This window comes from Pseudorca crassidens, chromosome 3 (genome assembly GCF_039906515.1).
Source record: "Pseudorca crassidens isolate mPseCra1 chromosome 3, mPseCra1.hap1, whole genome shotgun sequence".
Classification (NCBI taxonomy): domain Eukaryota; kingdom Metazoa; phylum Chordata; class Mammalia; order Artiodactyla; family Delphinidae; genus Pseudorca; species Pseudorca crassidens.
The window spans coordinates 30703241-30716636 of NC_090298.1; the positions used below are offsets into that span (position 1 = coordinate 30703241).

A 13396-nucleotide genomic window follows, 5' to 3' on the forward strand; every position below is an offset into this window, starting at 1 on the left:
AATAGTGAGTCATGTATGAATAACAGGAGGTTTTGTGCAGTTCCATACATAATTTGCATTCAGTGATTTTTTTTTCCCCCATCAATTACTAATCGTAAAATGGAACTTTCTTATTAACCTAAACTTAGAAAAACTGTACTGTGTTTTGATGACTCTGTCAGCTTTTAAATTCTGACTGATTTTTTAAAGTGCTTGATGCAACTGTTAAATATGCAGTGCTTCTTTAAACTTCTTTAGTGATTATTAAATAATCAAATTAATTACTTCAAAGTGTAAAGTCCATCGTGTAGCAAAAGGAAAAATAGAGGATAGCCAGTAGTAATTGTATCTTTCCTATACTATTTCCTGTGCCTTTTCCCTATAGTGGGCTTCTACTAGCAAGTTTTGTGTCAGTCATTCATCAAAGGAAAACAGTGTTTTTTCCTTAGCCAGCTACTAAAAAAGAATGTACATATAAAAGTCATTAAAGGAATAAAAAGAAAAGGAAATGATTACTGTTGATAAAAAGACAGGATAGTTGTTATCTTTAGAAGGAGCTAGATTGCTAGAGTGGTTCCATGGATGCTTTTTAACTGTTAAACCATACATATATGTTTTAGGAAGTTTCTCAGTATATCTCATTTATAATAAAAGTGAGGAAAAAGAAAGTTCTTAATTTTAACTACTTATATACTTCTACTTTTTTAATGAAAACAACTTAAATTGTAAAGTTGCATTAAGATATAGGAGTAAGGGGAGTTATTATTATATCATTACACTGTTTTGAAGTTTTTAATTCAAAAAACTTAGAGGTTCTCTTAAAAGTTAATGACTAGCAGGTATAACCTCAAAAAACAAAAACATTTAAACTGTTTAAACTAAAAATTACAATTCAGTTTTCTATTTTAGCACTATGTCTTGGATAATTGATGTAGAGCAGACTTCTTTTGTTTGCCATTTATTTTATGAAGCTATTTAATAAGACAAATCTTTTAATAATGTGCACATTATTTACTAGAAAGGCAAGTTGAAGCTAAATTTTTATGTATTTATGATGTGGAAAAGAAAATAGTGCTTGTCAAAATTGAGTATCCCTGTCTGGAAATATAGCCTACTAGTTACACGGACTCTTGAGCCAGATTGCTTGGGTTCTAATCTTTGCTCCACAAATTACTTGAAACTTCATGTAAATTAATTTCCTCATCAGTAAAATGCAGAAAATAATAGTACCTACTTTAGTTGGTTGTTGTGAGGACTAAATGAGTTATTGTATACAAAGCACTTTGCAGTGTGTAACATACAGTAAGTGGTGTATGCATGATGGCTATTATTATATAGCTTGAGCAAACAAGAAAAGCAGAAAATTTTATTTTTTAAGCACTTCCCTAGTAGTAATATATTCGACATATTGTTACAAATAATTGTCTGTTTTTTGTTGCAGTGTTTGGGAAATGGGAAGTAATGACAGCTGGCACCTGAACTAAGTACTTTCATAGGCAACACCATTCCAGAACTTCAGGATGAATGGGGATATGCCCCATGTCCCCATCACTACTCTTGCGGGGATTGCTAGTCTCACAGACCGTAAGTTTGGTTATTTTATCTAATTTATGTTCTACTCTGACATTGATTTTTAAAGAGACTATAACATTAATTATTTGCAGCGTCATAAATAACAAAATGTGTAAAGATTTTAGATTTTGAATGACACACAACATTATTTTCTTTGGTTTATTGGCATAAATGTGAAAGTAACAGAATTAGTGTAGTCAACTAATAATAGATAAGACCTTAATTTCTGTTTCATGCTAAGGACCCATTAAGAAATGGTAGTGTGTGTTTGTTTAAAGGTCTTATATGATAAAGGGATAAATGCAAAAGTAAGGATCAAAGAAGATGAAACAAAGCATTAAGAAAAATCAAAACCAGAGAAGCATGGGTTTGCATATAGGAACTATTACAGACTTTTAAAAAAGCGTTTATGGAAATGGTAAGTGAAACTGCCCTTCAAAGAAGAAAATTTGATAGCCCAACATAATCTGATTTCTTAGTGACGTTTATTTTGGATGTCATGTTTAGTAATCTTTTGGAGTTTGTCATAGATGTCAAGAGCCTATTTTACCCTGAACACTTAAGTTTAAGAACATCTTCATTCTCTTGAGATTTAATTAGTGTAGCATAATATTTTAGGGACTCATTCTTTTGGTAGGCAACTCTGATTCTCAGTCCCTGGGTAATGGTGCAAAAAGCTCCTCACAATGTTAGTCTTTATCCTACCTGAATAAAGGGAAAAAGAGATATGAGAGGGGAGGGTAGACTGTGAGGAGATGACATACTTTTCTTTGTATAGCAAGCATTATGCAAGATATGGGGCTTCATAAAAGGAGCTATAAGAAAATAACTTCAAGAAATGTTTTCATCTGTTTTCCCCAAAATACTATTTTTTTCTGTTATTAATTTCCAGCTAGTTTAAGTGGGGGTAAAATAGATAACAGCCTACAGCTTTGCAGCAGGGCTAGTTTATAAAATCTGACATAACAAGAAAGTAGCCAGTAGGGTTAGAATAACTCAGGTAAGAAAGCTTTTGAAACAGTCTTTAGTTTTGGTTATCACTTTGTTATAGGTAAGGCATAAATTCATATAATATGTAGGAGTACAGAATCAAATATACTACCAGGAATTTCTTTGCTGGGGGGGGGGGTGCGGTGTCTGCCCATTATCTCAGCTGTACCTCATTTTAAAAATTTGCCCAATAAGCCCTACTTATTAAGTAATAATTTGTTTCCAGTGTTTTTATTAATAGAAACCGTGTTATTACCCATTGTGGCTGAGTGGCATGATAGTTATACTATATAGGTGATTAGAAATTAAACCAAAAACAAAGACACTGTAGTTAACTTTAACTATTAGTTTAGACAAATGAACAAATTTCATTTATATGAAGACATTAAATAACTGAATTTAAACTACTGTAAAACGTTTATGCCCTTTTGTTTGCTGTCAGAATAAAATGAAGAGAGACTATTTAGTAATTTATAACTTAAAGCAAAATTCCTTAGATATTTTTCTTCCTTCAGAATCCTATTCTGTGGACATTATTCTGCTACCAAAGTGAACTCTTTATTTTTGTATTTATTTAAGCTTTTAAAAACACACATTACTTGTCTATCTGGTGAAGAGTCAGGTATTGTTACTTGGTTTATTTATTTGATTCTGATAAATCTTATAACAGAAATAATACAGTCTCAGTTCTTGGAAATTACTTAGTTTTTAACCCTACTTTTTTTACTCACTTATTAAATTAATAAAGATTTAAGACATGAAAAGTTAGCACAGAGTTTTATTCTTAGAGAGTAGTATAATCTATTATGGTCCAAGGGACGTTTGGGGAGTTTTAATAGAGTTGTTTGGGGTTTGTTGGGGGAGAGACGGAATGCCTTTTAATAAATTTGTCACATTTATATTTATAACTTATTTTTAATCCCCAAATACCTTTAAACACTAAAGAGATTTCTTTCTGTCACTCAGTTTCTAATAATATGATTTTATTCCCAATAGTCCTGAACCAGCTGCCTCTTCCATCCCCTTTACCTGCTACAACTACAAAGAGCCTTCTCTTTAATGCACGAATAGCAGAAGAGGTGAACTGCCTTTTGGCCTGTAGGGATGATAATTTGGTTTCACAGCTTGTCCATAGCCTCAACCAGGTATCAACAGATCACATGTAAGTACAATCTGAAATAAAATGAAAAGTTTTGGTCTTACTAAGAGAATCAGTATTCCTGGTTTTACTTTCATTTCAAAAAATTTTAATACATAGTTTATTTTAAATTATTTGAATATCCAAGTGAGAATATAGCCTGTGATGAGATATTAATGAGATTTAAATAGGCCATAGTTATTTTGAGACAGTAGTTCTGACCATGTGATTCTATGAGGATCTTTTCGATTCTTATAATAATCATGGGATTCATCAAGACGGATGTGTGCAGAGGTCTAATGTTGCTCACGAAGTTAGCTCTCTTTTTCCTGGAATTGCTGGAGTAGTTAGAATTCCCAGGCACTAGGGACTTTAATGCTGGCTTTATTTGGAGTAGGCTTATATGCTTTTCATGTAAAGTATAACAGGAACTCAAAGATTAACTTCAAGGCTACTACAGAATTTGGGACTAATTTTTTTCTAGAATTTATCATACAATCTGAACATAGGTGTGTATTTTCACACAATAGACTTTTCAAATAATATGCACTTAAATTACGTAGCCTATTTACAGAACTTTTGCACGAGTAGACTTTTTAAAATTTACTTTTTACTACAAAAGCAGTAAATACTTGTAATATCTCAACACAAAAATGTAAAAAAGTTCAGAAGCCACTACTCAGCGGTACTCATGTGTCCTTCCATTCTTTTACTGTTGGTTAACTTAAAGTTCATTATTTAGGGGAATGAGGATAAAGCACATTATAATGGAGAGGTCTCTGCCATTAGCTGTAGCACATACTTCAGGGCCATTTTTAAAGCTGATGAATTTAGGTGAAATACTAAATGTGAATTTTCTGATAGAGAAACTGAGAAATGATTGGTTATGTCACTCCAGAAATTCAACAGTGTCTAAATATTATATCACTTCTTATACATGTACATCCTTAATCAAAAGTTTTCACCACATATTTAAAGAGATAAGGGAAATAGCACATGTATAGTTATGATTTACTATATGGAGAGCTGCTTTAACATTGCCCCCAGAAATTAATTTTATCAGTGGATACCATCTTTATGTATCGTACTAGATTTAATGAGTGGAACAGTGACGTGTAGAATATAAGATTTAAAATACTGCCTATATTTAATTTTTTTATCATTTACCTTCCATAGTTGTGAACTTAATTTGCTACTTCCTAATTGCAGCTATTCTTAACCACTTGCTTGGGTTTTTTCCCCTGATGGCTTTATTTGAGAAGAGAATAAAGAGGGGAAAATTATGTAACCTTGGGTCTTGTCTTAACCAATGTGCCAACATTATTTCATTCAGAGGACATGCTCAAAAAGACAGATCCACTCACATTCAGATGTAAGGGAGAAAATATATTCCAAGCCCAAATATCAACTTCTGTGCATAATTATCACTTCTACCCTTCCATTATTTTGAATAGTTTAGAATAGACACTATTTTCTCCTTTGAAACTAATATGAACATTCTTAAATAAACTTAAAATTCCATAAAATAATGTTTGGGGTTCTTTTTTTTTTTTTCTGTTTAAAATAAAATGGGGGGGGGGAAGAAGTCCGTAGAAGAACTCCCCTCTATCATTTTTTTGATAATTCTCTTTCTTCTAGGATTAGCGTCTTCAAAAATCCACGAAACTGTTAGACATGCTTGTGTAATTTATTTTTATACCATAAGTCTTCTTGATTTTCTGCCTCAGCATTTTCTGAATTTCACTGGTGAATTCTTAATCATCCATCACTGTTTTAATGTTTTGTATTTATTTTTTCAATGCCAGAGAGTTGAAAGATAACCTTGGCAGTGATGATCCAGAAGGCGACATACCAGTCTTGTTGCAGGCCATCCTGGCGAGGAGTCCTAACGTTTTCAGGGAGAAAAGTATGCAGAACAGATATGTACAAAGTGGTGAGGTTTTTAATAATTGAATTTCATAGTATATATATATATTTTTAATGTGTCCCATATTAGAACTTGTTTCACATGTAATTAAAGTCAGGTGTGTCCTTTAACAAGCTAGCTTGTCATCTGTTAATGCCGTGTTGATACCTTGAATGAAGCCAAGAACGAAAAGGAAACTAAACGGATGTTAACATTCTTGCAGTTTAATATGTAACTAAATTCCTTGGGAATTAGGCAAAGCTTAATATGTGGTTTGCTAGATATTTCAGACTTTATTAGTTCATTCAATGAAAGAGCTTTAGGAATTTTTTTATTTAAAAAAAATCATAGAATAGATATGAAAGGAGTCTTCATTAATCAAATAATAAATAAAAATATCTGCAGAGCTTCTCAACATGTAGTACATGTATAAATAATTATACCAGGTATTAATTTTAGAATCGATGGTGACTATATTCATGGTTATGTAGTAATTGGTTTAACACTTCTGTTGCCTTAGCAATAGAAAAAGGTTTATAATAAGTATTACTATTAAGGAAAATTCTATTTATAGTAAGCATTAGAAAACCCATAAAAATGTGATGTCCAACACAGATATGATTTTTCTGTAGTCAAGAAGAACCTTTAAGTTAGGAGCATTGTTCTGGTCTGAAGCTTACTGAATCAGGCAAGCCCAAGTACTTGCTTCCCTCTCAAGATTAAAACAGTCAGAAGGGAATAGTTTAGAGAACCCAGGAAGGTCTAGTTTATTTAATTGGTTACTTGTATTCAAGAATATTGCCACATTTATTGACAGTACCTCCATGAAGCTTGCCATTCCATTTCTTAGTTTTATTTTTTAATAGTATTACTTTGTTGATTCTTTATATTTGTGTGTAAGTTGTGTTTTTAAAGCAATTGCATAGTTACTATCCATTTCCCAAAGTGAATCCAGGGAAATTTCCTTTCAGGAAATCAAAGGTAGGTATGCAGGGCAAGACTGTATCTTCATCAGAACTAATAAGCTAGATGGCAGTCGTAGGAGACAGATAGGAATGGTGAAAGGAAAGCTAGAATTACACATACTCTGGAAGAGTGTTGGAATGAAAGAAAATATGGAGAGATTGTTGATTGGAAGAAAGGCTATAGGCATACCTCGTTTTATTGCACCTCGCTTTATTGTGCTTCTCAGATATTGCCTGTTTTACAAATTGAATGTGTGGCAACCACACACTGAACAAGTCTGTCAGTGCCATTTTTCCAGCAGCATTTTACTTTGTGTCTCTGTCACATTTTGTTAATTATCACAATATTTGAAACTTTTTTATTATTATTGTATGTGTTCTGGTGATCTCTGATTGGTGATTTTTGAAGTTACTATTGTAATTGTTTGAGGGCACTAGGAACCGCGCCCATGTAAGACAGTGTAATCAATAAATGTATGTTTTGGCAGGACTGGCAGTTCCCCTCTCCTTGGGCCTCCCTATTTTCTGAGACACAACAACATTGAAATGAGGCCAGTTAATAACTCTACAATGGCCTCTTAAGTGTTCAAGTGAAAAGAACAGTCACATGTCTTTCACTTTAATCAAAAGCTAGAAATGCGGGCTTCCTTGATGGCGCAGTGGTTGAGAGTCTGCCTGCCGATGCAGGGGGACATGGGTTCGTGCCCTGGTCCGGGAAGATCCCACATGCCGCGGAGCGGCTGGGCCCGTGAGCCATGGCCGCTGAGCCTGCGCGTCCGGAGCCTGTGCTCCACAACGGGAGAGGCCACAGCAGTGAGAGGCCCACGTACTGCAAAAAAGAAAAAAAAAAAGCTAGAAATGCTTAAGCTTAGTGAGGAAGCCATGTCAAAAGCCAGGATAGGCCAAAACTAGGCTTCTTGTCCCATATAGCCACCTAGCAAAGGAAAAGTTCTTGAAGGAAATGAAAAGTGCTATACCCCAGTGAACACTTGAATGTTAAGAAAGCTAAATAACCTTATTGCTGAGATGGAGAAAGTTTTAATGGTCTGGGTAGAGGATCAAACCGTCAGAGCATTCCCTTAAGCCAAAGCCTAATCCAGAGCAAGGCCCTAACACTCTTCAATTCTCCGAAGGCTGAGAGAGGTGAGAAAGCTGCACAAGAAAAATTTGAAGCTAGCAGAGATTGGTTTATGAGATTTAAGGAAAGAAGCTATCTCCATAACATAAAAGTACAAGGCAAAGCTGCAAGTGCTGATGTAGAAACTGCAGCAAGTTATCCAGAAGATCTAACTAAAATAAAAAATGAAGGTGGCTGTGCTAAACAAAAGATGTTCAGTGTAGACAAAACAGTCTTGTATTGGAAGAAGATGCCACCTAGGACTTTCATGGCTGGAGAGGAGAGTCAATGCCTGGCTTCAGAGCTTCAAAGGACAGGCTGGCTGTCTTGCTAGGAACTAATACAGGTGGTGAATTTAGGTTGAAGCCAGTGCTCATTGACCATTCTGAAAATCCTAGGGCCTTTAAGAGTTATGCAAAATCAACTCTGCCTGTGCTCTATAAATGGAATAACAAACCTGGATGACAAACATGTTTGTTTATAACATGGTTTATTGAATACTTTAAGCCCACTGTTGAGATCTGCTTTTCAGAAAAAGATTCCTTTCAAAATATTACTGCTCATTGACAGCACATCTGGTCATCCAGGAGCTCTGATGGAGATGTACAACAAAACTAATGTTATTTTCATGCCTGCTAGCACAACATCCATTCTGCAGCCCATGGATCAAGGAGTCATCTCAGCATTCGAGTCTTATTAATTTAAGAAATACATTTCATGAGACTCTAGCTTCCATAGATAGTAACTCCTCTGATGGATCTGGACAAAGCAAATTGAAAACTTTCTGAAATGTTTCACCATTCTAGATGCCATTAAGAACATTCATGATTCATGGGAAGAGGTCAAAATATCAACATTCACAAAAGTTGGAAGAAGTTGATTCCAGTTCTCATGGATGACTTGTGAGGGGTACGAGACTCCAGTGGAGGAAGTAACTGCAGATGTGGTAGAAATAGCAAGAGAACTAGAATTAGAAGTAAAGCCTGAAGATGTGACTTAATTGCTGAAATCTCATGATTAAAGTTTAATGGATGAGGAGTTGCTTCTTGTGGATGAGCAAAGAAAGTGGTTTCTTGAAGTGGAATCTACTTGTGGCTGAGATGCTATGAAGATTGTTAAAATGACCACAAAGGATTTAAAATATTACATAAGCTTTAGCTGACAAAGTAGCAGCAGAGTTTGTGAGAATTGACTCCCAATTTTGAAAGAAGTTTTACTGTGAGTAAAATGGTGTCAAATGGCATTGCGTCCCACAGAGATGTCATTCATGAAAGGAAAGAGTCAATCAATGCAGCAAACTTCATTGTTGTGTTATTTTAAGAAAGTGCCAGAGCCACCTCAACCTTCAGCAACCACCATTCTGATCAGTCATCAGCCACCAACATTGAGCAAGACCCTCCACCAGGAAAAAGATTACAACCTCACTGAGGGCTCAAACAATGGTTAGCATTTTTTAGCAATAAAGTATTTTTAAATTAAGGTATGTACATTGTTTTTTTAGACATAATGCTATTGTACATTTAATGGACTACAGTATAGTGTAAACATAACTTTTATATGCACTGGGAAACCACAGGAAATTCATGTAACTCCCTTTATTGCGATATTTGCTTTATTGCGGTGGTCTGGAACCGTATCTGCAATATCTCTGAGGTATGCCTGTAATAGGAAATAGGATAAGGGCATTGAGTATAGGATGACGTAAATAAATGTAAGGTTGAATAAAGGAAGTCTTCCGAGGCTATTTATACTACATTTTTATAACTTATATCTTTAATAAGAAACTTCGAGTATTCACCTTTCAGTCGCATATTTTGTGGTTTTTACTATATATGCTTATTTTTTAGTCTGAAACATTGTTTCATTTCTCCATATCCTACTTTGTAAAAACAAACTAGCATTTAAAAACTGATTCATTGCATGTTGTGATTTTTTTTTCCTAAGCATTTTCCATCTGGCTTTAAAATTTTAAAAGGTGATTTTTGGTTGTTAAATGTAAATGTGAGTCACACATTTGGAAAAAATTTAATAATGTGCACATCACTTCGTTCATAGTTCTTTGGATCTCTGAGAGAATCAGAAAGGACTACTAGTATTTCATTTGCCCCTTTTATTTATAAAGCCACTGCCTCCAAACTAGTAATTCCAGCTTGTCACAGTGATGACTGTTAATTCAGGAGAAAATACTTTTTAATTCCCATCTCATGGAGTCTTGCCCCCTTTCTCTCAAAAAAAAAAAAAAAATTCAGCAACAGTAGTTATAGTAATTAAATTATTAAGCCATGGAATGTATGATTTAGTACTGAATTTGAGTTGGAAGAGAAAATTCATAAATTGAAATTTAGACTACATAGAAAACACGCTATTAGTGTTAGACTTTGAGGTGCTCTCATCTCATTCAGCCACTGTGGTAGAGCTAGAATCCTTTCTGTAGTTCCTGGCAAATGAACATGTAACTTCTGTTTGAATGTTTCTGGTGAAAGGCACTTTTCATAGCAGCAGCAGGAAATGAAATTTGGGGAAATAATGTGATACTTGAAACTCCCAGAAAGATTGGCTATACATACCATAAGAAAGGTCAGAGTTAATCATAGATTTTTATCTTTGATTTTAGAGTGTCTAAATAGCTGAATTTTTCTGCATCTCCTATATAACAAAATGCCACTTATGCAACAATTGAAGGAACAGTGTCTAACTTGAAAAGAAATGTGAGAATCTGAAAGCTCTTTTCACACTTTCATTCATTAAACAAATATTCACTTAATCCTATTTTATGGCAAGAATTACTGTGGAAGAAAGAACAGGAGCATTCTGTTGTTTGTTAACAGACTTTCAGATGGTAATTTCAGTACTTCAGACTTTGGACCCTTAAGTAAAGTACTTTTTAAAACTTAGGTCCCGGGCTTCCCTGGTGACGCAGTGGTTGAGAGTCCGCCTGCCGATGCAGGGGACACGGGTTCCTGCCCCAGTCCGGGAAGATCCCACATGCCGTGGAGCGGCTGGGCCCGTGAGCCATGGCCGCTGAGCCTGCGTGTCCGGAGCTTGTGCTCCGCAACGGGAGAGGCCATAACAGTGAGAGGCCCGCGTACCGCCAAAAAAAAAAAAAAAAAAAACTTAGGTCCGAATCACAATGAAATAGAGTTGTAAAATTAAGCTCCTAAGGTGGGAGATGTATGTAATAAAGTATTCCATGTAATAGAAAAACCATCCAAAAGCCTGTTGTAGACAGAAGTGTGTAGTATTTGGAAAGAGGTTAGATAGAGCAACTTCTGAAAGTTCTTTTCAATTCTAAGGCTAAATGATAGGACAATAAGTAAGCAAGTAAATTTAAAAACAAAAAATTATATCTCTGTCTCTGTCCCTGGATTAGTTATATGCTAAAAGGATGTTTTGGTAAAATTGGTTGTACTTGAAATTTATAGTTTCTATATTTTGCTCTACAAACTTAACATGTTGGTCAAAAAGAAAAGAACAGAAAGAACTTTTGAATGTTTGTGAAAGAATGGTTGATTTAAATCACTTAAAGAATGCTTTACCATTGGAAGAAAATAACATGTTTTACCATTTTTGTATGTTGTGTAGGAATGATGATGTCTCAGTATAAACTTTCTCAGAATTCCATGCACAGTAGTCCTGCATCTTCCAATTATCAACAAACCACTATCTCACATAGCCCCTCCAGGTAATGTATATATCATTTTATTAAGTACTGTTTTCTGTAGTAAATATGCTTAGGAATATATAGTGTATACATACATTTAGGTAATGGTGAATTACGTGTAGTTAAAAAGTTTAGATGCTTAGCCTTAAATAGTAACCCACATGAATATTTGCCTTAAAATGTTATATGTGGAAATGCTCTAATATACTAATTTAAATAAATAGTAACTTATTTTCATACAAACAAAAGAATGTGTTAAAATAACCAGCGTGTTTGAGATAAATAAGAAAATTCATTGAGTAGAATTTAGGGAGCATGTAAAATAAATGAATTACTCCAGTTTTTACAAACTGCTTAATATAACTCTTAGATTATGAATTGTGAATGACTTTTGTATGTTATTTATTTTTCAGAATTTTTCTGTGTACATATATTTTATACAAATTAGAGTTTGGAGAATTTTATGACAGTGAAATATCAAGGAATATCATATTTATTTCATTTCCTGATATTGTTTATTTGGATTTTGGGTTTTAGCCGGTTTGTGCCACCACAGACAAGCTCTGGGAACAGATTTATGCCACAACAAAACAGCCCAGTGCCTAGTCCATATGCCCCACAAAGCCCTGCAGGATACATGCCATATTCCCATCCTTCAAGTTATACAACACATCCACAAATGCAGCAAGGTAAGAAAGTTGCTTGTTTATTTAAAGGGAATGCCTCTAGTTCCCAGCAAATTCATTTTTTTCTTTTTATAAATTTTAAAACACAAATACTAAACTGTATACTTTTTTGTCAGTGAACGTTTCTTTTAAGCTGTGGCTTATATTATTAAAAATGTTACATTTATTACTTGGGAAGTCATCTGGGAGATAAAAAGATCAGTGTAATTTGACTCTTTGGATTACCTTATTATATTATACAACTGAGTATATCTGGTTATGAAATTAGGAACTGCTTTATTTAATTGGGCTTCTTACAGTAGCACTAAGTCAAAGAAGAATTACGTTTTAATTAGTAAAGTATATGTTGTGTGAAGATTATAATATCAAGTAGATACAGTACTGGTAGAGGAAAATTAATAATCTTGGATTCAAAATTTTCTGGGATTAGATTATTAGTTCTCATTTGAAGTCAATTGTTGATAATATGATGTCTTTTTTTTTTTTTTTTGCGGTACGTGGGCCTCTCACTGTTATGGCATCTCCCGTTGCGGAGCACAGGCTCCGGACGCGCAGGCTCAGCGGCCATGGCTCATGGGCCCAGCCGCTCCACGGCATGTGGGATCTTCGCGAACCAGGGCACGAACCCGTATCCCCTGCATCAGCAGGCAGACTCTCAACCACTGCGCCACCAGGGAAGCCCTATGATGTCTTTTTAAGATCATACTGCGTTGGGCTCTATGTCATGGCTATTAAATAATGTATTTACTAGTATATTGTACTTTTTTAAAGAAATTTTGAAAAGTACAAAAGATAATATAACAGATATCTGTGTTTTTATCCCTCATAATTAACAGCAAATTTTTAACATTCGCAGTCAGTCATTAGTACCTGTTTGTATTCTTGGTTTTTTATTATGCATGGATCAAAACATGCTTCATTTATAAACTTTTATCTTACAAACTTTTAACTTAGTGTCATCTATTAAAACAGCCAACTTCTGGTTTTCCAAAGCTAGATAATGAAATGGTAGGTTGAGCCTATTTGATACAGTAAGTCAAGGAAAAACTTGGAGACCAATCACACCTTTGGAATAGACACCTCCAAAATTTTAGAATTTAGTGTGAGTACTGAACAGAAGTATGCGTGTATATGGGCTCTTGATACTTGTTAAATATTACTCTGGTATGCCAAAGTTATGTGAAACATTTTAAATGTAATTAATAAAGAGGGAAAATATTGAAAGGACATATTTGCTTCATACGGAAATATCCACATAAATATGTGTAGAAAAAAAACATAAATTTTTACTCTAAACACTGTTGTTGTTTTATAACAAGATAAACCCAGCTTTTTCAAAAGAATACATTGAAATCACAAAATCAAAAGAACAATGTAGTTTG

General features: G+C 34.3%; 1 protein-coding gene across 2 annotated transcripts in view; it reads left to right on the forward strand.

Annotated features, from left to right (window-relative positions):
- Nucleotides 1–13396, forward strand: part of NIPBL (NIPBL cohesin loading factor) — a 192509-nt gene that overhangs the window by 73453 nt on the left and 105660 nt on the right. For both annotated transcript variants that reach the window (XM_067730541.1, XM_067730540.1), the window contains exons 2-6: nucleotides 1421–1563; nucleotides 3538–3703; nucleotides 5485–5612; nucleotides 11250–11349; nucleotides 11866–12017. In XM_067730541.1, coding sequence (XP_067586642.1) covers nucleotides 1500–1563; nucleotides 3538–3703; nucleotides 5485–5612; nucleotides 11250–11349; nucleotides 11866–12017 — 610 coding nt within the window. In that variant the 5' untranslated portion in view covers nucleotides 1421–1499. The remainder of the gene's footprint in view (nucleotides 1–1420; nucleotides 1564–3537; nucleotides 3704–5484; nucleotides 5613–11249; nucleotides 11350–11865; nucleotides 12018–13396) is intronic.